General features: G+C 37.7%; 1 protein-coding gene and 1 long non-coding RNA gene across 2 annotated transcripts in view; one reads left to right on the forward strand and one right to left on the reverse strand.

The window, feature by feature from the left end:
• cup overlaps positions 1-25,955 on the forward strand; it is a 203,027-nt gene that overhangs the window by 25,500 nt on the left and 151,572 nt on the right. The window contains exon 3 of the mRNA XM_067765374.1: positions 23,108-24,238. Coding sequence (XP_067621475.1) covers positions 23,108-24,238 — 1,131 coding nt within the window. The remainder of the gene's footprint in view (positions 1-23,107; positions 24,239-25,955) is intronic.
• Positions 1,072-7,860, reverse strand: LOC137242136 (uncharacterized). The gene is made up of 3 exons (XR_010950087.1): positions 7,539-7,860; positions 6,500-7,473; positions 1,072-2,847 (listed from the first exon to the last, which is right to left on the reverse strand). It is a non-coding gene; the product is annotated as an uncharacterized lncRNA (long non-coding RNA).

A 25,955-nucleotide genomic window follows, 5' to 3' on the forward strand; every position in this document is an offset into this window, starting at 1 on the left:
CCTTAAACGCATTCGTCAAGTGTATTTTAAAGTTATCTTGCTGTTAAACTAATGGGTTATGATCAAAAATTATAAGCAGAAAATAAAACTAAATAACATTATATAAACTGTAATAAATGCAGTTCCATATAATTATTTAAATAAGAGATTAAAATTAGTTAGCAACTACGTAAGTATATGTGGATTAGAGGTTTACGGAGTAGCTCCTTGCGGAGGGATTGTCCCTCATTCACTTACTCCAGAGAGGCTTCGAACATAACCCCGGTCTTTGGAAGTGCAGCGTCTGCTGAAAAGAAATAGATACATAAAATGGTCACACTTTTGTCTGTATATTTCGGCGCAGTTTGTGGCTCCTTGGCGGTCACGCACAAAGGCGACTTACCGTTGCTATAATGGTTCTTTTAATACTCATGCCTCTAGTTGCACAGATAGCCTCCAGTTTTTTCGGCTGTTTTTAGGAGCTACAATTCCCGATGTGCGAACAGTAGCAATCCCGATCACCAGTCGCTAACCCCAGCGGGTTAGGGGGTCAGAATATTCCCGCGGTAGGTATGCCTGTCGTAAGAGGCGACTAAAATATCAGATTCAAGGGGATGTGTAGCGCAACCCTTCAGGTTGCCAGCGCAATATATAGCTTCTCCAAACCCAATTGTCAACCTCACCTTTCCGCGGCGAATCCTGTTTCACTAACAGACGAGGCTCTGGCGACCCCAAGCTCCTCATGGAATTTGAGGGTGGGAACGGAGGGGATGGCCTGAAGGTTTAATGTGGCCACATAAATCGTTCCCGAGATGGTCGGGCTAGCACCTTAATGGTGCTGTGGTACCGGAGCGTACCGGATCTGTATCCGGCAAAGGACCATTACATCGATAACACTCCCCAAAGCCTTCGGGGAGCAACCTTATCGCTACAACAACAACCACACCTCCTGACCCTCACACCATATGACAGCACGGAAGCTATAGGACTGCGACTTCGAACTCATAATTAAGATTAATAAACATCATTTTAATAATGAACTTACACCTGCGAACAGAAAAATAGCAGTCTCAATTTTTAATAAATTTCGTCAATTAAATACTTTTTTTATTTCCGATATTACACGAAAAAACTTCCCTGATTTTTTTTAACTAAAGCTATGAAAAACAATATCGAAAGCGTTTTCGAAAAACGCAAAAATTTACCGAAATTTTGAACTTCTTATTTATGGTTCTGTGCATTTTTGGAGTATACAATTTTGTAGCAAAATCAATTTTAGTATAACAAAGCACATGCATGCTATAGGTCTCTAAAAATTCTCGTTGATTTTTGAGGTTTTCTGAAGGGTGTTTGAGATTTTCTTCTATACAAATTGTGGAACAGTTTTTTTATGAAAGAAAATCTGAAAGACTTTGGTAAAAAAAATACTCAAAAATCAATACAAAATAAAAATAAAACGTGTACTTTGTTATACTAAAATTGACAAAACTGTATACTCAAAAAAGTTCTAAGAACCCCAAATAAAAAGTTCAAATTTAGGTAACATTTTCTCAAATTTTTGAAAACGTTTTTGAGATGGGTTTGCAAAGTTCATAGAAGCTTTTCTTCAAATATCGGAAATAAAAAAAGAAGTATTTAATTGACGAAATTTGTTGAAAATTGACGCTGCTATTTTTCTCTTCACAGGTTTATGTTTATCGCAAGTATTAAAAATTTGATTCAACTTTTTTGAAAGTAAAACTAAGCTTAAGAAAAAGGTATTCAGTCCAACAAATTTATTTAAAACATATCATAAGATTTAGTAATTTTTTTCCAAATAATGAATATTATATATGAGGCGCCTAGATGCAAAACCAGATTTTTTAAAATAATATTTAAATTGCGACAATATTGCATCGCCTAGCAACATTCTAAAAACCCGTATTGAAAATTCATAACAATTTTCATTCATAACAAATTAAAATTTTTTTTGTGCTTTTCTAAGTTTTACATATCATGAATTCATCTGGTTTTGCATCTTGGAGCCTCATATATACATGAAATTGCAACTTAAATTAATACATTTAATATAAAAAAGAAGTAAATACTTTAATAATAACATAAAAATATATTAATTGCTTTGAGCTATATTGCTGCAGCAGCTAACTTTATATTTGGACAATTCAGAAGTGTGTTATATTCATGTAAAATTTGAGTTGTTTCCATGGTTTCGAATAAAAAATTTGATTATTTGAATCAATTTAAGCCTACAACTTAAAGCTAAGTAGAAATTTTTATTAGATCTACTCTTTTTTCAGATCAAGAATATTAAAAGGTGTCGTGGAATCCGATTGCTGTCGTAATTGAATTTAAAATTAATAAGTAAAGTAAAATATGAACTAATCATTCAAGCAATAATTCTGCAACCCTTAGCAGGAGTATTGATTCGTTTCAAATTCCGACAGCAATCGTATCACGACATCCCTTATTATATATGCACATAAAATTGCAACTTAAATTAATACAGTTGATATAAAGAAAAGTAAGTACTTTAATAATAAATAAACTATCTTATTTGGTTTTTGTTTTCCAATTGAAATATTTTCCTGTGCAAGCCCATTTTCGATTTGATTATATATACTATCCGTTAGGCAGACAATTAGGTGCGTTCAGTTCATTCATATACTGTGAGTATTTGAGCCGTAGACGCAATGGCAGATATTTTGATTCTTTTTGAAGTGTAACATTTGTAAACAGTTGGGTTTTTCTGCTGTCACCATCACCACTAGAGAGCTATTGAAGAGACGCTCCGAGTCACGCTGTGGCCACCTTGTCACAGTTACTGACGGAGAGGCGAAACCATCTTTACCATCTAATAAGTAAATTGCACTGTAGAGGAAGAAACATTTTATAAAATTTAATAAAATCAAAAAATGATAGTTGTGTTAAAATGGGGTAAATTATTGCATTTAAAAGTATAGCGAAGTTTGAATAGGTCCCATTCTTCATTCTTAGAAACATGTACGAAGGTACCTCGAAAGATATTAAAAATCCTCAACGCTTTTTTTGCAATAACTTAAAAAAAAAAACTCATATTCAAATTTCTGTTTAACTTCTACATATCAATAGCTACCTTTACCACCAGAAGGAGTCACTATTGTTTCTACGCCTATGCTATTGTTTCCTACATCGATGAGCTTTGTAATAAAATAAACAGCTATCTCTCCAATCTCTCCCTCACTAGGGTAGGCACCTTGTCGTTGGTGTGAGGACTTAGCCGATGTCCATAGCGCCCGACTATGTGGCGGAGCTATTTAGGACTGGCATCTACGCCGTTTCGCCTCATAGGAGGGCGGCGGGATGTCGGTGACCAAAAACTGCCAACCCCCTAATCCAGGGTGTTATGCGGACCGTGCCTTTTGGACGATTTGCAGCCAGGGGATAAATTCGGCTGTATTCGAACGGATCCTTCCCGAAACCGGACCACCTCGGGAAGTATTAATGGCCTTACCACCGTAAGGGGCGCTGCTGTGGCTGACGGTTCTTTCCCCGTATATAATACTGGACCGCTGAGCCCGCCTTGTCGGGATGGTGGTCGTACGACCAAGATGAACCACTCATTACCAAATTGTTATAAGGAGGATGATAAGAGGACTGAGTTGCAAGCCAAGGACGACGAATACGCATTAAGCGATGCGTCGGACTCGGCGAGCGAGAGTAGTGCTGATTCAAAGAATTCCGGAAAAGCACACAAATGAGTAGAAGAGTGAAGAAGAGTACGGAGCAGGGGAAGTAAAAGAGCTCTCTCGCAGTACCGTGCATCACTAAGAATTGTCCAACGCTTGTGGGCAGTGGTCGCCCCAGCAGAAGGGGAGATCGAGCGCTTGGAATGGGCCCATGAGGCGGTAGAAGTAGGTCGAAAGCAGTTCAAAAGGTTTGCTGCTAGAAACCCTCGGTTCTGCAACCGGTACGAGGAAGAATCGTCGAATGGCAGAATGAAGAGGCAACATTCGGCGGAAGGCGACAAGCCTGCTTTAAGAGGCAGAAAGGACCCAGTCCCAGAGGCGAGAGGCAGGGCAGTCGCATAGACATGACAAGTAGGCCCAAAGCTGTAAGACAGATGGGCCCCAATAGCCTCGAAGGCTGCGAGTCAGAGGGAAGTTCCAACTACGGAAGTAGGAGATAAGCCAAAGGGAGATAACGCTAAGACTCCGACTTTCTCGGAGGTGCTAAAGGGAGTTAAAGCTAAGACTCCGGCTTTCTCGGAGGTGCCAAAGGGAATTAACACTAAGACGCCGGCTTTTCCCGAGAAGATGAGTGATGTGGGAAAGCAGTCACTGACTGTGGCGCTGGTTGATCGTAGCAGTCCTTTCGAACAGATGACTAGTGAAAGGTGGAGATCTGTAGAAAGAGAGCTTATTAGCTTAATGCTTAAGATGATACAGGAATAACCAAGTAAGCGCCTTCCAACCTTTGATTGGGGGGATGGTATAATGGTGTGAAGATGATAGCGTGCTGTGAGTCGCACATAGGAACACCCGGCACAACAGTTACAAGAGGCTGAAGGGGGCTTCGAACACTCTAAACCAAAAGGGCACGACGACGTCACGATGAAGGTGCTGGAGGGGGACAAGCAGCCATTGGTGCTGCGAGTCCTACAGATAAAGCTCCAACACAGTAAAGTGGCGTCGAGCGAACTCCTAACCCTTGAGGAGGGTTCGTTTGACGTGGCGCTGATCCAGGAGCCGTGGCACTCATCGGGAGGAAAGGTTTCTGGACTTAGCGCGCGCGGATTTGGCGTTTACTATGCGCAAACGGAAAGACGGGTGCGAGCTGTAGTAATGGTAAGGAAACAGCCGCATTCATATATGCTGCCTAATTACACTACTGAGGACCTCGTAGTGGTGGTGAAATCGCCGGCCTCAGATGGTATATGTCCGGCCATGCTACAAGTTTCACGTAGGGAGGTCGTGGGATGGCTCAAAATAATATTCGATGGGTGCATAAACTGAATCATGTACCGCACTCTTGGAGAACTGCTCGTGTAGCTTTCCTACCAAAGGCGGGGAAGATCGGTCACGTGTGGGATACATTATAGACCCAATAGCTTAACATCATTTCTGCTCAAAACCTTTGAGAGACTGATAGATGTGTACATAAAGTCCAACGTGGATGAAAAGCTGCTCTCCACAACACAACAGGCGTACACTAAAGGCAAGTCAGTAGACACCACATTGCATAGGGTGGTAATAAGCATAAAAAAAGGCCTGGAATATAAGGAATATGCTCTAGAAGTCTTCTTAAGCATTGCCGGGGCTTTCAAAAGTGTTTCTAAATGGGCGATTATAGCTGGTCTTAATTACGTGGAAGTACATCCAGCCTTACCCAGATGGATCGACTGCATGTTAAACTGCAGTAAGATTACATCGCAATGGGGATTGTACGCGGCCACGAAATTAGAGGCCAGGGGCACTCCGCAGGGAGGGGTGCTATCACCTCTGCTGTGGACGTTGGTCATTAACCAACTGCTCAGGGGATTCTACGAGGGACCAGCAAAACTTACGGTTTACGCAGATGACGTTGCATATGGTCTTGTTTACAAAGAGGTACAAAGTCCCTAAGTTAGGAGGGGCGACCCTACAGGAGAAACCGTGCACAAAATATCTAGTAATCATCCTAGACAGTAAGCTATCATGGAAGCTCAACGTGGAGGAGAGGGTGAGGAAGGTTTCAACGGCACTTTATGCATGTAAAAGAATGCAAAAGAACCGGCATATACGATCAGAAGGCACTCGAAGACGATGCCTCAAAACTAACAACCAAGACCAATAATTATCATTTCACTGACACAAATTTTATAGTTTTCTTCTTCGGGAGTTGGACACAATCTTTTCATTATATTACTTAACAATTTAAAGGCTTCATTCTGTATTGCGAACGATAGCTCAGACGAACGATTCGCCTCCAAACGATTTCGTCTAGCAATGGTATTCTCTATTCTCTGGTATTCTAACAGGAAGGCAAAAGTAATTGTCAAGTGATAAGTTGCCATTGTTTAGCATAGTACAAATACACTAGCGATTCGTCTCTGATCCGCAACGAAAGTTCGTTTCGTAATAGAGAATGAGGCCCTAACATTAGACATTTTTTCAATTTTTGCCACGTAAAATCAATGTACATGTTCTAGCATTAACGCAACCTTTAACTAATTATAAACTATGAAAATAAAACCAATGTCAAACCCACAATCAAAGCTTGGAAAATGTTGAAACGTTCATCACCAACTTGACGTTCTTCAAAGTAATCACAGTGACCCAAAACACTTGAAGTAATATCATTAGCTGTAGTCATATCAGCACCACCACAAGCTTTCATTGTACGTTCCAAATCTTTTTCTGGTACACGAACAGCACAGAACATATCTCAACCTGAAAAATACTGTGTACCAACATCACAAATTGGTAGTTGAACGGCGCCTTACTTAGCTAGTTTATTGTACAGAATACGCTATTCAGCATTCTTGAACATTATCAATACGTACTTCAGATTTATCACGCTCAGCCTTGAATTCCTATTCTATATTTAATAATGCGATTTAAATTTTTTTATGACGTTGGATCCATCTAAGAAAAGTACAGCGTCCACAACCATTTTAGAAAAGAAATCTTTTTGTTGATGAATAAGTTTGGAGGACATTGCTGTGGCAGCGCATTTTTCCAATGAAGCACATTGTTGTTGTTCCTTCGATTGGCGCTTCGACATGTACAGCCATGTCATATTTTGGTCATGCATAATTGTAATGCTTTACGTATAGCTTTAATGATGATACGTGCATGCACGCCTTCCTCAACATATGGCTTAACTTGTTTTAAGATTTCACCTGCTTCAAGTACTACTGAAGTGGTGCCATCGCCGACCTGATAAGAGAAACATTTTTATTCCACACATTCTAATATAACAAAAAACTTAACTCAGCATCTTGAGATATGGCGATGTCGACTAGAGTTTTACGGCTGGATATCCAATAGTTTCATAATGTTTGCACCATCATTTGAAATTGTGGCCTTACCACTGCAATCAACAATATGCTTGTCCATACTGCGTGGACCCAATGTAGTGCGTACAGCGTTGATGTTGGACATGAGTGGCTCATATTCACCCTCAACCGTGCGTGCCATTGGTGAGATGGTAAGTGTAAAGGACAAAGCTGTTGTTTTTAATAAATCAGCTGTTGCAAGTATGCAATACAAATAATTGCCAAACAAAACATTAATTTCGAATATCAATACCTAACGTAACGTGGCGAGGAGTTACCCTGATCTTCTACCACATATTTTGTGGTCACCAGTGGTGGTAATAAACCCTGTTGATTAGTAATAAAAGCATAACCAGCGCTATTTTGATTTTCAAAGATTTCGCTTATCGGATTTGGCATCTGATCGGGATCGAAATGGCGTTGGGCTTCATCATACTGTTGCGGCTGTTGATATATACCAGACCAGGTGCAGGTGGTTGCTAAAGAAAATAATAGAAAAATAATCATCAGCAATATTTGAAATATATTAGTTGTATGAGCATACCTTATAACCAGGACTTCTGGGTATTGGGGTTGACCCGGCATGGGTGGCTGTCTGGGCCTTGGCGCCTGTCCAGGTTGTGTTGGTGGCATGATTTGACCCATGTAACCACCTGGTTGTTGTAGAGGATAACCTGGCAGCTGAGGTTGTGGAGGATAACCAGGTGGACCAGGTTGTGGAGGATAGACCGGCTGTTGTGGCATTATGCAGCATAAAATATATATGCAATTAACTAAAGATTTATTTTCTTTTGTTTTGTTTTGCGCTTTTTGAGTGAAGTTGGGTGCGATAGTTCTATATGTCAAAAAAATTTCCTTGGTGTATTTTAGACTTCATTCACAATAGAGCAATTTTTTCTATTTTCAACACTACCTCTCAACTCGGTTATTGATTAGCCGACTTCGCGAGGACTGGATAAAATAACCGAGTTAGTGTTGTTGCTTTGAATGTAATTCGATGAATAAGCGAGTGTTCTTTTCGTGCTCGCTTAGAATAGAAGGCGCCTATTGTATCAGTAAAAAATTCACCAGGCAAATGAATCGTCTGGCCATAGACCAGACTGCTGCTGATGCTTGAATGTCCTCTTTAAAAGAAATGCGTGATCCCAACAACACTGTTGATAATGCCTTCGTCCATTGTACATTTTCATGTGAAATAAGAGCTGCTTTTAACGTTCGATGTAGACGTTCTGCCATTCCATTTGATTGCGGATGAAAAGACGTAGTATGGTAAAGCTTACATCCTATTATTTTAGCAAAATTGGAGAAAAAAATTATCATAAAATGCGCGACAAATTTCCTCTGCAGTAATTGTACTAAGTAGGATTACTTCCATGCAACGGCTGAAACGATCTACCATAGTAAGCAAATATCTTTTACCTTCGGAAGGAGGTAAAGGACCAACTAAATCCAAATGTATACTAGAAAATCGATTTGTTGGCACTGGAAAAATGCCAGGAGGTGACTTAGTATGTCGGTAAACTTTTGTTGCTTGACATTTTAAACAAAATTTAACCCATTGATTGCAGTCCTTATTTATAGAAGACCATACGAATCTTTGAGTCAAAAAACGTTGTGTTGCTTTTAGTCCAGGGTGTTATAAACTATGTAAGTTTTCGAAAATGACTTTTCTAAATTCCATTGGGATATAAGGTCTTAAGTGTTGAGTTGACACGTCACAAAATATTTCCACTTCCGATTCGGGAATTCTCAGAAGTTTAAGTTAAAGTTCTCTTGGATTTTGTAATAACAACTGTAATTCCTTGTCATTATTCTGAGCTTGTGCAATATGTTGATAATTAATTACAGTTATTTCACCAATTCTGGACAACGCATCCGCCACAACATTATCTTTTCCTGATATATGACGCACATCCGTTGTGAATTGTGCAATGAAATCCAAATGTCGAAACTGACGTGGAGTTGCATTTTCAGACTTCTTTTGCTTAAACGCAAAAGTTAGTGGCTTGTGATCCTATATAAAACAAAATTTCTTGCTTCCAACATATGACGAAAATATTTTATTCCACAATATGCTGACAAAAGCTCTCTGTCATAAGCGCTGTAGTTACATTCAGCATGCGACAACTTTCGAGAGAAAAAACCTAACGGCCTCCAGTCCTTACCTTCTTTTTCTTCAAGGACTGCCCCTATGGCGATATTTGAGGCGTCAACTTTAAGACATATTTCTAGTTCTGGATTAGGATGCACTGCATTTGCAGTACTTTGCTTACAATAGTCATAAGCATCATTTAACTCTTCAGTCCAATAAATTTTCGTCTTATCATTTTTAATTGCACCTTTCGTTAAATTATTAAGCTTTGCTTCAACTTCTGCCCCAGCAGTTTAGAATTTTCAATAAAAATTTATCATTGACAAAAAAGGCCTAAGTTCAGTTATATCCTCAGGCCTCTTATACGAGAGTATTGCATCAATTTTTGATTTCATTGGGGAAATTCCTTCGCTGCTTATTTGAAAATCTAAAAACTCTATTTTGAACACTCCAAATACGCATTTATCAGGATTGATAATAATTCCGAATTCCTTGAAACGATTAAGTAAAATCTGCAAATGTTGAAGGTGCTCGTTAATATTCGTTGAAGCTATGAGTGCATGATCAATGTACACAAAAACGAAATCTAAATTACGATAAACTTCATCCATGTAACGTTGAAAAGTTTGGGCCGCATTTCGAAGACCAAACGGCATTTTGAGAAATTCGAAAAGTCCGAATAGTGTTATAATGGCCGTTTTCTGTACATCATCTTTATGCATGCGAATTTGATGATATACTCGTACCAAACCCAGCTTGGAAAAAATATGTTTTCCATGGAGATTATGATTGAAATCAGTTATAAACGGAATAGAGTATTGTCACGGATATTAGCATCACTAAGCTATACCATCACTAAGGCGATGCTAAGGCCATGCTAAGCGATATTTACGTCAATAATCAAATCATGTATACACATATATAAGGCAGCCGAGAGATGTCACACACAGATGCATTTACTTATACGCCTATGTGTGCGCGAGAGACTGTAAACTACAAACATTCACATCAATAATTCAATCATTATGTATCTACATAAACGAATAAATAATTGCGTCTGCACATATGTACCATGTACGTATACGAGCAGCGGAGAGTCAATGCGCAAACACATGCATATATCTGAGATACTCCTATAAGTATGCAATGAGAAAAACTATAAAATTGTGCAATTGTAGTTACAGCTGAGATGTTTGAGAGCTAATGGACTAGTAGATTCTGGGAGCGCCTAGAAGATGCGAATGTTAAAATCAAAGAGTATAAAAGGCGACAGATGTAGAGGCGCTGGAATTCAGTTTGATTTGAGTTGTCAAGCAGTTTCGACTAAGACGATATCTAGCGAGCAATAGCAGTATTATTTTGAAAGTCAGTTTCATTTAAGCTATCAGTTTGGTTATTAAACTATTCGTTGCACAGTTTGAGTGTTATTGTGAAGTATTTTAATAAAGGCCATTTTTCCATTATTCAATATTGGAGTTATTTATTCAACAGTTTAGCGATACGAACCTAGCAAAAGGGCAAATAAGAGGTTTTGCAGCAAATTCGTTACAATTGGTGTCAGAAGAGGAATTGTTGAATAAATTCCGAAGATTGGGAATACAACTTGGACATGGCAAAGTTCAGTGAATTGAAGATCCAGCAACTGAAAAAGGAGTTGGAGAACCGTGGATTAAATACAACCGGCAATAAGATCGAACTTCAAGCACGGCTACGAGAGGTAATGGAGTCGCAAGGAATTGATGTGGACGAGTTTGTCTTTTATCCTGATGGGGACGAAACAACAACAAAAATTGAAGAGAAAACCGAAACATCGCAGACAGTTACGAGCACAGACTTGAACATGATATTGGCTGCAATAACTGCTCAAACATCGACAGTGGCATCTCAGCTGGAATCGCAGGAGACACCTTTAACATCCAAGATGGAAGAACAGAAAACGTATATGTCATCACAATTGGAATCGCAGGAGACACGCATAACATCGAAGATTGAAGCACAAGACACGCGTATGTCAGAAATGTCAACACATATTACATCCAAGATGGGAACTCAGCTGGAATCGCAGGAGAACCGTATAACAGCGAAGATTGAAGCACAAGAGGCACGTATAACAGAAATGTCATCACACATATCCACAAATATGTCATCACAGATGGAAGAACAAAAGACATATATGGCAACCCAGCTGAAAGAACAAGAGACACGCATAACAGTACAACTAGAAGCACAAGAGGCGCGTATATCATCAAAACTCGAAGCGCGCATGGACGAAAAAATAATGCAGTTTGAAGAAAAATTCGAGGCAGAGGTGGATGCGTTGAGAGGTCGTATAAAGGAATTGCAACTTAATCGGCCGGCTGCTTCAGCGAGTAATACGAAGGTAAAAACTCCATCTTTTGACGGTTCTGTTCCTTTCCAGGTCTTCAAGCTACAGTTTGAGAAGACCGCAGCAGTGAACAACTGGAATGCGGAAGATAAAGTTGCTGCACTGTTCGTGGCATTGAAGGGGCCAGCAGCGGAAATCCTACAGACGATTCCCGAAGGAGAGCGGAACAATTATGAAGCATTGATGGCTGCTGTAGAACGACGTTATGGAAGCGAGCATAGAAACAGATATTCCAAATTGAGTTGCAAAACCGCCACCAAAGAGCGAATGAGACTTTGCAGGAGTTTGCGTCGGGTATTGAAAGGCTAGCACATTTAGCGAATGCGGACGCACCCGTGGAATACACTGAAAGGGTAAAAATTCAGAGCTTCATAAATGGCATACGAGATGTGGAAACGAAGCGGGCTACATACGCAAACCCAAAGCCAACATTCGCAGAAACGGTGTCACAAGCTCTGGTTCAGCAAACAGCGTCGCTTCTGTGTAAGCCAGTTTTCAAAGCACGCCGTGTGGAAGTAGAAAGGCCAGAGTGGGTAGACGCAATATTGGAGGCGCTGAAAGGATCGCAAAAGCGGAGTGAAAAAGTTATCAAATGCTTCAAATGCGGGAAGTCCGGTCATATTGCACGTCATTGCGATCTTGGTCCAAATAGTTCCAATAATGTGGGTGACCGTAAACACAAAGCTGGAGGAGATGAGCAAGAGCGAGTAAGAGGTAGAGATCGAGAGCTAGATCCAGCTATTGAATGCCCTGTGATATCTGTGTTGCAAATTGGTAGAAAATCGAGCAGTCTTACCGTCAGAGGGAATGTGGATGGTAAAGAACGTGTACTGACTGTAGATACGGGCGCATCTCATTCCTTGATCCGATCTGACTTGGTCAACAGGAGAATAAAACCGTTACCTGGAGCAAAGTTGCGTACGGTCACTGGCGAGTATAACCAAGTTCAGGGAGAATTGATATGTGAAGTCTTGATTGGAAAGGTCACGTTTCTACACAAATTCGTTGTGGCGGAGATCGTTGATGAAGTCATATTGGGAGTGGACTTCTTGGTTGACCATGACATCAAGATCGATATGCAGAAAAGGGTGATGCGTTACAAGAACCAGGATATACCACTTAACTTCAAGTTGGAGAAAGGGTTCAGTAGTAATCGAGTACTGGTGGAGAAGACTCGACAAAAACCACGGAAGTCAAAGGCAAAGGTTAATAGGTCGAATGGGCCAAATAAAGCAAAATCAAAAGTACCTGTGAGAGAAACACTGGCATTGACAAACCCTAAAAGACGCAGGAAAACGAAGCAACGAATTTCCGATAAAGAATGCGAGGGTAGTTTCAAGCCTGAGCGCACTACTGTTGGAAACGTGGGAATGATACTGATTATGCGAAGCCAATCCGTCAAGCGCAAGCTCTACGAAGTAGTGCATTGGCCAACCAACAGAGTGCGAGGGAACGATCCAGGATAATGAGTAGTAAGATGAAACACAGGTACGACAAGGAAAATAATTTGGAAGGTTTCCGGGAGGGAGATTTGGTACTGCCATACAACCCTCGCCGGCGGAAAGGTGTTCCATCCAAATATCGGTGCAGTTGGGAAGGCCCGTACAGAGTTGTGAAGACGATCGGTGATGTCATCTATCGCATAAAAGCAATTGGGAAATCACGAAATAGAAGAGTGGGACATTTGGCGATGCTAGCAGTGTTTAGATCGAGAGGTGGAGGGCAGTGTTACGAATATTAGCAAAAACTAAGGGGTGCTGCTATCTCTAAGCCGATGCTAAGCAGTAACGTGAATTCACATCCATAGATCAATCATTATGTATCTACATAAACGAAACAATAATTGCGTTTACACATATGTACCATGTACGTATACGAGCAGCGGAGAGTCAATGCACAAACACATGCATATATCTGAGATACTCCTATAAGTATGCAATGAGAAACACTATAAAATTGTGCAATTGTAGTTACAGCTGAGAAGTTTGAGAGCTGCTGGACTAGTAGATTCTGGAAGCGCCTAGAAGATGCGAAGGTTGAAATCAAAGATTATAAAAGGCGGCAATTGCAGAGGCGCTGGAATTCAGTTTGATTTGAGTTGTCAAGCAGTTTCGACTAAGACGTTATCTAGCGAGCAAGAGCAGTATTATTTTGAATAGTAGAGTTTCATTTGAGCTATCAATCAGTTTGGTTATTAAGCAAGCTATTCGTTGCACAGTTTGAGTGTTATTGTGAAGTACTTTAATAAAGGCCATTTTGCATTATTACAAATTGGAGTTATTTATTCAACAGTTTAGTGATTCGAACTTACCAGAAGATTGCAAATAAAAGGATTTGCAAGTAAATTCGTTACAATATATTAGAATAAACATCACCAAGTTTAACGTTTTTATATTGGAAATTAAGGGAGAAATTGCCAAAAATCTTTCTATCTGAACGATCGGTTGTATGGGATATAACTATATATAGCTCCGATCAAAGTGATTTTTCAGGATATCTTCTATGATATATTAGAATATATATCACCGAGTTTCACGTTTATACTTTCTAAATTGCGGCAGGAATGACCAAAATCGTCTTATCTGAACGATCGGATGTATGGGAGATATGTATATGTTATAGTGGTCCGATCCTACCGGATCCGACAAATGTCTAATATAATACCAAAATACACCCTTGTGCCAAATTTCATTGAGATATCTCAAAATTTGAGGGACTAGTTTGCGTTCAAACAGACAGACGGACGGACAGACGGACATGGCTATATCAATTCAGTTCGTCGCCCTGATCAATTCGGTATACTTAATGGTGAGTCTATCTTCTATATTTCTCAACGTTACAAACATCGGACCAAAATGAATATACCATTTCATGTTCATGAAAGGTATAAAAAAAAATTAATAAAATTTCGCAGGCTCGAAAATTATTTTTTTGGGTATGCGTAGTGGAACTTTTTTCCTGATCCTATCGAAAAATCGATGGCGCGATATCTCTTAACTTTCGTCCATACAAATCGGCCGAGGTTATTAAACATGCAAAAACTCATACATACACACATATTGCATGCATGTTGTATGTTTGCATGCAGCTTAAGCACGAATTATTACGAATTATTCATTTCAAACATAAATATTTGCAAAGAGGACAAAGTAATTCTATAACGTGAGCCCTGATACCTAGTTAAAGTTTTCCGTTTGGTCATGAAACGAATTCTGGTAACGCTATGAACACATTCAGCCTATTTTAGGTATTTGTTGGCTGGCCAGTCCAACTTAACCTTATTTGGATGGTCATACCTGTTTAAACAGCTAAACGCCTGTTAGGTAAGTAAGTGAATTTCGTAAAAGCCTTCGTGTTACAAAAATGCTATAAATAGATGACAAACAAATTTTAAGGAATATCTTTATATAAATGGACGAAAAAATAGAGCGCAATTTTTCCTTTAATACAGACATTGTCTTGTTGAATTTTGACTAAAAAACTTTAACAAAAGCTCTTGTAAAAGAATTTAGGGATTTAAAGTTATAGAGGTAGAGCGCGAGTTTAAATTTAAAATAATCAATTAGTTAATCCCAAGTACATGGATTGCCTTAAATTGAAAGACTGCGCTCCACCTTTATAGTTTTAAATCCCAAAATTCTTTTACAAGAGCTATTGTTAAAGTTTTTTAGTCAAAATTCAACAAGACTATGTCTGAACTTAAGGAAAAATTTCCTTCTATTTTTTGGTAAATTTATATAAAGGTAGTCCTTAAAATTTTTTTATCATCTTTTTATTTTCAATTATTTAGTACTGCCTACAAAAAGGCAATTACTACTTTGATTAGTAATTTAAGTAATTACTAAGTGAAAATCCTTATCTTTATTAATTTGTTCAAAATAGCTACCCGTTCTTTGGCGTTGCTCGGACGTACTACGTCTATATCTATATTCGGCTTAGGTGACTGTAGAAAGATGTATGTGTGCTACATATAAATCGGCGAATTATTATAGCTGTTCGGTGTTCCTGATATTGGTGGAGCGGGTGAGATGGACAAAGAGGATGAATGTGGTGAATGATTCTTTTTGGCGATTATTCTCATAATTGGCGAAGCTGGATAGTGCAACGCAATCGTTGTTGGTGAATATGATCACAATTGTTGAGGAAGTAAGTTCAACACAATTGATGATATGGTGAATTTTCATTGCTGGTAAATGTGTATCAAAACAAGAGAATTCCACCTCGTTTATCAGCTAATTAATTTGCACAGCTGATCGTGGTGAAATTCGCATACGCCTGGAGGGTCTAAAAGAGTCGTGGTGAAAGTCGCGTACGACTAAAAGTATGCAAAGACGAGCATTGACTTGGGCCTTAAACGAGGTGGAATTCTACAACGCCTGCAACATTCAGGAGGCTAGCCATGAAGGTATGGCCAAAGCTTCTAAATAGTGCGACTTGTGCGTTACGTAGCTCACATCTTTTGATCAAACATTGCACTGTCACAGAGTTTGGAACTATTTTTCAGGTTTCAAGTCTCTAGATATCCAGGAAGTTAGTTAAAAATCGTTTGCAAGATTCCCAATTTAAAATTAGTTTTCTCAATATCTTGATCCATGCGCCACATAGCGGAATTTTTTGATATAGTATTGCACTGTCATCGGGTTCTGACTTACGGCCCAAGTTTCATGTCTCTAGCTCATCGGGAAGTTAATCGAAAATCGTTCGCAAGATTCCCTCCGTTTTTAAAGGATTTGCAGTTATCTTTACTTTTAACTTTGTTTTCTATAAATTGTACTAGCTATACCCGGCGTACGCTGTAACGCCCGTGATCGAATAAATGTTGCGTTATTTTTTCTGTTTTGATTGTTGATAATTTAGGTTAATGTTCTGTAAATTGAATTGAATTATGTACGCATATTTGGTAAAATTTTCGTTTAAAATATTTTATTTTGTATCTTATTGTAATGCATGTGGGTACACAATATTTTTGGTTTTTTCGTTCGGTGCAAAGACAAACAAATTTTTCCAACTCTAGATCAAGCGAAATATAGCTGGTCTTGGGAAAAGCACGGACCCTCTAAATTTAATCCTGCAACAGTAAGCGATTGTCCTTGTGCTTTATTGATTATAATTGCAAAAGCAAGGCGTACAGGAAATTGTAAGAGCTTAAAATTTAATGGAAAATCTTTAGGAATCATTGGGATCCGTGGTATGAGCACATCTTCAATTTCGCTTTTACCACTGGTGATTGTTGTTTCGATTACATACAGCATTAATTTCTTAACGCAAAGGCCGTTTCCATTGCACAATTTTGGTGGGTCTAAATTCCAAAGAAGCATGATTGGTGAGCCAATTTTCAAAGTTAGTATATGCGCAGACATTCCAGGTGGTTCTAACTAGTTTAGAAATTCAATTGGATAATTCGCAATTTGATCTTCATCTGTAACTATGTCGATCGATTTATATTTCGTCATTTCACCATTAACGTGGTTCTATATGCGATCATTGATTTTGTTTAAACTTAGAATTCGTAATTCTGAAATATGAAAAACTTTCGTCTTGATCGAAGGAACCTACAGCCAAAATTGGTGACGACTGAAGTATGGGAAACACGTTTTCATAGGGAACACACACACAGAATTTGATTTTATAAAAGATATAGATAGACTGAAGCTAACAAATTTTTTTAACGGCGGCAGATATATAGTATGATATATGATATACAGTATGTTATATACCATTTGTATGGGAGGTGCCTTGCCCACTTTTTCCTAATTCCACATTTTCTTATTGGTGTTAGTGATTGACCTCATATAACTCCTTACTGAATTTGTTCCGGCATGTATACCTTCAAAGTTATGCTGTACCAAAGATTCCATTTGTATGGGAGGTGCCACGCCCCTTTTATATATCAAAATTATTTTCAGCCCAAAACCTTCCCGTTGATCGAAGGAACCTATAACCAAAATTTGGTGATGATTGAAGTGTGGGAAATACGTTTCCATAGCGAACATACACACAATATTTAAAATTACTATGATAGTAATTTAGTCGTATCGGTTAATATGAAATCCATCAAAATTAGAAAAATTCGAAACATTTTTTAATTTGGTAGCTTTGTTTTTGGTGAAATTGTCATTGTCCCCGCAAAAGTCAAGTGGCTAACGTCACACTAAATGGAACTACCTCCACTTTTTGTATCATGGTCTCTGCACCATGATGTAATAATAAAGGTGATGTCAACAACATAACCTCACTTTTCGGAAGCTCTAAATGCCAGTATTTACGTTTATATCAAAAGTAATAAATTTGGAGTGCTTAATTTTTCGTACAAATTCTTCAAATAAATTATTTTTCTGCAAAATTTTTTTCTATATTCTGGTAGGGAATACAAAGTTTACGTCAATCTTTATGGCTAAACAATTCTAGTAACGGCTTATATAGTTATAATATTTCTAAACGTATAGTAAAATCTACTACGATCGTAGTAGAACTCAAAGGCAGTTCTGTATGATAGACAACCCTCTAAATTATGCATGCCGAACTTGTCAGAAGAAGGGAAAACGTCAACGGGATGAGAACACCTGAATATTTATTTCATTATAGTCTTCACCTTGATACAAAAAAGAAGGTAGTTCCACTAAAATTTTTTTGACGTATTTGGGCATTTTTGAAGTTTCATAATGTTTGTTGTTTTGCCAGAAGCGTTTCCATACCGTTACTGTTCGGGATGGAAATTTCGTTTAGGATGAAAACGCAATGGCCTTCTGAGACAATAATAATATGCTTTAGCACGATTTATGTGCATACATATCGATTGAGAATACAGTAAAACATGCAATTTTATTGAAAAATAGTGGATAATGACTCATGCATTGGTTAATGACTCATATCTTTATGCCAGCTTGATCCCTAGACAGAAAAAAATACACGAAAATTCCTGTTGTTCTAGCATGTCCTTATTATCATGCCCCTACAGTGAATATTTCTCATTGCATGTTGAGAAAAAGTGTACCTCCAAAGTCTGCACATCTATGTCAATGCTAAAAGGGCACAGAATGTGTATAGGCGGGGCTGCCCCAAGGTGACCCCTGGTACAACGGGCAAAAACACTCTCACAACTAGTGGCTAACCTGCAGAGCAGGGTAATATTCTCCATAAAAAATGGTTTAAAAATTCCCTCCTAGAGCGCAACGCTTGAATTATACAATATATAAAAAAACAAAAAAATGTGGACCTGTAGCCAATTTATCAAGAAATTGCGGTGTCGGTTTATAAGGACCTGCTATGAGCAAAATTGACAAACGTGTATGTTTTGTCAAAATGTTCTGAGCAAACGTACGGGCTATATTCCCTTGCTTTGCATACTTCGATCCATGTTTCTTCCACCAAAACAATTTTCGGGAGCTCGAAAAACTTATTCTTTTCTAGGCTGATATTTCGTATTAAAATATGTCCAAGGCATGGGGCTCGTTGTTTTTTGTTTTTTATTTAAAATAACTACGAAAGTAATTTAGTCGTATTCGTTAATATGAGATCCATCAAAATTAGAAAAATTCGTAACATTTTTCAATCTGGTAGCTTGTTTTTGGTGATATTGTCATTGTCCCCGCAAAAGTCAAGTGGCTAACGTCACACTAAATGGAACCATGGTATAAATATTACCAGGTAAAACCATTTACTCTTCTTGGCGGCCATATTGGTTTTTTGATTTTTAAAAAAATTTTAAAATCACTCTCTTAAACTTTGTGGAAATGCCAAACCCATATATGTAATGCTCCTATATTGCTACAAAAGGCTGGGTACATTCCCAAACATCAGTGGCGATATATTGCTGTTTAAACGTTTTTATACTCAGTTGAGCAGAGCTCACAGAGTATATTAACTTTGATTGGATAACGGTTGGTTGTACAGGTATAAAGGAATCGAGATAGATATAGACTTCCATATATCAAAATCATCAGGATCGAAAAAAAAATTTGATTGAGCCATGTCCGTCCGTCCGTCTATCCGTTAACACGATAACTTGAGTAAATTTTGAGGTATCTTGATGAAATTTGGTATGTACGTTTCTGAGCACTCATCTCAGATCGCTATTTAAAATGAACGATATCGGACTATAGCCACGCCCACTTTTTCGATATCGAAAATTTCGAAAAACAGAAAAGGTGCGATAATTCATTACCACAGACGGATAAAGCGATGAAACTGGGTAGGTGAGTTGAACTTATGACGCAGAATATAAAATTAGTAAAATTTTGGACAATGGGCGTGGGACCGCCAACTTTTAAAAGAAGGTAATTTAGAAGTTTTGCAAGCTGTAATTTGGCAGTCGTTGAAAATATCATGATGAAATTTGGCAGGAACGTTACTCCTATTACTATATGTATGCTTAATAGAAATTAGCAAAATCGGAGAACCACCCCGCCCACTTTTCAAAAAAATTTTTTTTTAAAGTCAAATTAAAAAAAAAAAGTTTATATCTTTACAGTATATAAGTAAATTATGTCAACATTCAACTCCAGTAATGATATGGTGCAACAAAATACAAAAATAAAAGAAAATTTCAAAATGGGCGTGTCTCCGCCCTTTTTCATTTAATTTGTCTAGGATACTTTTAATGCCATAAGTCGAACAAAAATTTACCAATCCTTGTGAAATTTGGTAGGGGCTTAGATTCTAGGACGATAACTTATTTCTGCGAAAAAGGGCGAAATCGGTTGTTTTTATACACAGTCTACCGTCTGTCCTTCCTCTCAGCCGTTAACACGATAACTTGAGCAAAAATCGATATATCTTTACTAAACTCAGTTCACGTACTTATCTGAACTCACTTTGTATTGGTATAAAAATTGGCCGAAATCCGACTATGACCACGCCCACTTTTTCGATATCGAAAATTACGAAAAATGAAAAAAAATGCCATAATTCTATACCAAATACGAAAAAGGGATGAAACATGGTAATTGGATTGGTTTGTGACGCAAAATATAACTTTAGAAAAAACTTTGTAAAATGGGTGCGACACCTACCATATTAAGTTGAAGAAAATGAAAAAGCTCTGCAGGGCGAAATCAAAAGCCTTTGGAATCATCGCAGAAATACTGTTCGTGTTATAAAATATATAAATAAATTAACGAAAGTAGACAGGTGATGTTCTGGGTCACCCTGGTCCACATTTTGTTCGATATCTCGAAAACGCCTTCACATATACAACTAAGGGCTACTCCCTTTTAAAACCTTCATTAATACCTTTAATTTGCTACCCATATCATACAAACACATTATAGAGTCACCCCTAGTCCACCTTTATAGCGATATCTCGAAAAGGCATCCACCTATAGAACTAAGAATGTTCTCAATCCACAGGCAATGCAAAGTAACGCAAGACGAATTCAAAAACCTTAAATTTGCTGTGGTTGTCAGTTCCATTCTCTGTAGCTTTTAAAGTTTTCTCAAATTGCTTAAATTATCAATTAATTTTCTTCAGTCTCAAAAAATATTTTCCTTTTTGAATGAAACAATGTTTGTTATTTACATGTTTTGTATGACAAAAAATATGAATTTGTGTTCTCCTTTTGCGTTCATTGTGGCAGGAATTTCAACGTATGTTCTTTCAAAGACACAAAAGTCGAATGCTCTTGGGCCTTTGTAGATCTAACGAGTGCTATTTGTCGCTAGTTCACATATGTCAATAATCATATCCACTTAGATGAAAAAAGTACTAAAACTACCATATTTTACTCCTGAAAAATGCAAAAAAACGCACTTTTATGGGGACAACATTGGTGAAAAATTTTCAGATAGCCGAATGACAGAACAAAGAAGAATTTAGAGCGAGACTATTGACGGCTTACTTCACCTGGTTATTCCACCATGGGCCAAACCAAAGTAAACACAAAAAAATTGTTGGTTTGACATTTTCATTTTTTTAATACCAAAAAAATAAACAGCTTATGAAATAAGTGAAAAAATATTTCGAAAAGTTTTGAAATCAGTTTTTATGTATATGGCAAAAAAAATAAGTTACCAATATAATGGATGCCTCAACACGTGCTATTTTTGCAAAGAGAAAGTAGAACGAATGTTGGAGACCACCCCTATTGATTTTCATTCATCCTTCTTCACTTGGATGATACGTCTTTAACCCTTAAATATTCTGAAACTTCACTTTATAAGAGATCATCATTCTCAAGTGTCCTCGCTACTGCGGAAAAGATGATCTTGGAGATATTCTTTGGTTTGTTTTGGTCCTTTTCCTCACGGTTGGAAGATACATTTTTAATTGGCGCTTAACCGTTTAGAAGATGCTGGTCGTTGCGTAACAAGTCACTACAGCTAACCCTGTTTCGCGATAACTGAGGGGGCACCGAGAGAGATCAAAGTCTTCCCCCACCTGCTTTTCCTAACTTTCCCACGTCAGCAACGCTGTAGCTCTTCGCAGCTTAGCTAAACATCATCGTCCAGTTGGAGTATGATAGTTCGTGGAGGCTGCATTTACCGGCTGAACGGTCAAAGTCTGCCGCCGTGGTGTAGAGCTAGTGTGTTGGCCTATCCAAAAAAAAATATACACGATAAGTAGCCTTCGAATTGGATGGAAAGCTAGACCTTAATATCCTCAAATATATGCACCAGATTGTTATTATTAGTATATATGTATAGCTTCCGTACACTTTGGCGGTAAGTCGGGTTTTTCTTCTCGTCGCGCAGACGCTGATACATTTCTAAACAATTTGTTGAAGAAAATTCCTCAGAAGAGGATCGTGGCCTGATTCTTCCTTTTGCGGGAAACCACAATGCAATTCTTGAATTGAAAATTCTGGAATGCGGTTGACCGTTGAGATTTCTTATTTTCTGGTTATTTCCACCAATAAAAAATTCGGTTTTGGATAAAATATCATAATATAATTGTTAGAACGCAAAAATATATGGTAGTTCTATACGACAGCGTGACACCAGTATTTTTGCGCAGAAAAAATTACATTGGGTGAGTTCAACACCGGTTTGGATACCAAAACTATATCCGCGGAAAACACTTATGTACACAATTTTTTTTGTGGGCACCACAAAATCATCAAAATTACAACAACCACATGAAAATTTTCAAAATTTCTTTTGCAAATATCTCTTGACATACCCAAAATTTTTTACCTCCGCTTTCGGATTAGCGATCATGGATCCAAATCGCGTATTTTGATACCCCTCTTGATATTTTTGGACGTGTATTAAGGGTGTCATGCTGTCATAGAACTACCAAATATATTACAGTTTGTTATATTTTTGTTATGAAAACAACACCAAAATAAAAAAATAAAAATGTGGGAGCAGTGAAAATTTTAAAATTTTTTTAAACGTCATTTCGGCTCTCACCGGTTTTACCTTGTAATATTTATACCATGAATGGAACTACCTCCATTTTTTGTATCATGGTCTTCACTATAAAATTTGAATAGTTCTGCTGCCATACGACTTTTCTGTTGGCAGTGTCACCAATTTTTTTTTAGAATAAACTTTTTTTTTGGCAACAGAAATTAAAATTCTTAATATACATAAAATAAATTTAAAATATTGTTTTTAAGTGTAATTTCATACAGTGTAGCAAAGAAAGATAAATTCACGTAATATGTATTTGTATAAATCATTTTTTCGTCATCAGATGCAGTCTCTAGTGAAAGCCAATGAGGCAGTATCTCCAACAAGCATATTGAAAGTATTAACCGAATCAGCACCTCTAGAAAATAGCGACGATACATTGAAAGCCTCAAATGCACAATCAGATGCACTTCTTTCATCAGACTCACCACCTCCGCCGCCACCAACACTTGCTATTGTTGAATATAGATCAGCATTACAAATGCGTTGCAATAAATCCATAACCGCTTTAGATACACGCGCTGCAAGAGTCCAACGTTTAATAGAGATGTGTAATAAAACGAGTTCAACTGTATATACAACTGCAATACCGCTACCACCACCACAACCCATAGCGCAAACGCTACCACCACAGATGAATTTGCAACTGAATTCAAATTCGACTACTTTGAATGATACTTGCGCCGTTGGTGATAAATCAAAGAAATTTTTAAAAGTTGACGCACCAACTTTTCATCCACAAAACCAAGAGGAAGAAGAAGTATCATATCAGTTATTGTCAGCACGTTCTTCCACACCATCGACCCAGCAGACACTATCTTGTTCTGTAGCCAGTTGTGATTTGGAGCTTATTAGCGAGCAAGACAGTTCTTTAAATGCGTCACCAACACAAACTGTTGCTGCTGCGGATGTTGATGATGATGAAAAGGTATGCGCAACAATGGAAGTGCGCCAAGTGTATATACCACCTAAAATTGAATGTAATTCGACAAATAGGGTATCAATTTCAAAATCAGCACCGCTTATTAGTCAATTTAGTAGTTTTAATGGCGGTGTGGAACTTAATAAATCAAAATCAATGGGAACTTCAAATTGCATTTTACATTATAGTCGGGCACAATTACTACATATACGTAATAATTTGATGAATGTTCTACATGAACAACAAACACATTTTTCAATACTACATAATATACCAAATATTGTGGATTGCGACGTAATCGAAATAGAGGTGCGTTTACGCCGTTTAAATATTTGGAAGTCAGAAAATAGGCAAGAAGATAAAAACGGCGGAGGCATTCGTAGATATCAATGGACACGAACGAATGATATGATGCCAGCTTTTTCAAAAAATAAAACGATTCCATTGGATGATTCTATCATACAAAGTCAACCGCCACAGCCTGAACTAACGGTAAGATATTGCTTATATTTTATTCTAATACGTTCAAAAGTAAGTAAGATTTTTAATTGATTGATGATTAACTTGGATAATCTGAAAGGTATCATGATTGTGTAAGTAAGTTATATAATGTAGATGCAATGCAAATGAGTGAAGTCAAACACAAACCACACTTTAAATTATTTTCAAGATACTATCTAGTAAATAAAATAAGACCTGCAATAATTTATAGTGGGGCAAATAATAACGATAATAAAAATAAATAATAAATGTACCATGCCAACTCATATTCCCATGGATTTTGCAGCAGAGATTTCGCACAGGGATTGCAAATAATTTTCAAGGCCCAATTAATGGTGACTTATAACCATATAACCATAACCAGATGAAACAGCTGATCGAACCTACCTTATGGAAATCAATGTAAACGATTAATAATGTCATACCATAACGCTAACGCCATAACCATATCATAGCCAACCAATTGGTTTTTGGTTTCACGCCATATCCATAACATAAAAATATTTGAGTTGGTGAATTTAATAACTTTTTGTAGATTTTATTCATTGTTTTGGATACGTTATGACTAAGAGACTTATTTTTTATGGAATATCTTTTTTTGCGTTTTCTTCATTGTTTTGGATACGTTATGACTAAGAGACTTATTTTTTGTGGAATATCTTTGTAATTTTTTGCGTTTTCTTCATTTTTATGAAATTTTCACGATTTTTAAATTAAGGCACCATTAATCGATCACATTGGAGATGGTTATGGATATGGGTATGGTTACGACAATGGCGTTAGGGTTAAGGAAGTTTAATTAGCCATTTATTGTCCAACTGCAATGATTCAAAGATATGTTTGGCTCATCTCTACAACAACAACATACATGTGTTCAGATTGTCAAAAACTGCGTTGTGATAAAAATCAAACCCTCATGTAGTTTTTTCGACATATAACTTGTGCCGCATTGCAAGTCTGACAACGAGTTTGTGAACAACGTGTGAAAATTTAGTTCGCGACTTTATATAAATTACTGAGGAAACATTTAAGCAAACACAAATTAACAATTATAAAATTGTTAACCATTACGAAGCAGCAGCGCAGATGAACGATATTTATTGAAATTCACTAAAGCTGAAGTGCCTGACCATTTCGACAAACCGAGGGTGGAGGCTGCTCCTAAAAGTTAAAGTAAACTAAGTACAATAAATTCATTTTAAGTGGGTATAACAAAATTAAAAATTCCATATAAATATAAGTGTACGTAAAAAGAAAACTTTTATGTGAGGTGCGCAGTCCAGCGTGAAGGGAAAATTACATATTAACTGGTAAGTTCTCAATTCATGACATACGTAAGTGCAAATTTTACACATTAGACGGTTCACAAACATAATGGCCGACGCCACGGCGTCGAAACGTCGAACGCTGATGGAAAGCCTGACGCAAATTGGTTTGAAGAAGGCCGAAGTCAGAAAAAGTTGGAAAACCAGAGGAAAAGACAACTAAAAACCAAAAACGAGAGCAATGAAGATTACAGACGTACCAAAGTAGGTACAGTTGACGACCTGAAAAGAACAAAAACGGACGACACTAAGAATATACAAATACCACTACAAGGCATGCTAGTGCCAAAAGCAGGCATGCTTAACGAACGAAACGATATCATTTCGTTACGATAATCAACGCTAATAAACGAAACGAAGTGACTTCGGTTCGTTTATTAGCG

The sequence above is a fragment of the Eurosta solidaginis genome, chromosome 2 (genome assembly GCF_040869045.1).
Source record: "Eurosta solidaginis isolate ZX-2024a chromosome 2, ASM4086904v1, whole genome shotgun sequence".
Classification (NCBI taxonomy): Eukaryota; Metazoa; Arthropoda; class Insecta; order Diptera; family Tephritidae; genus Eurosta; species Eurosta solidaginis.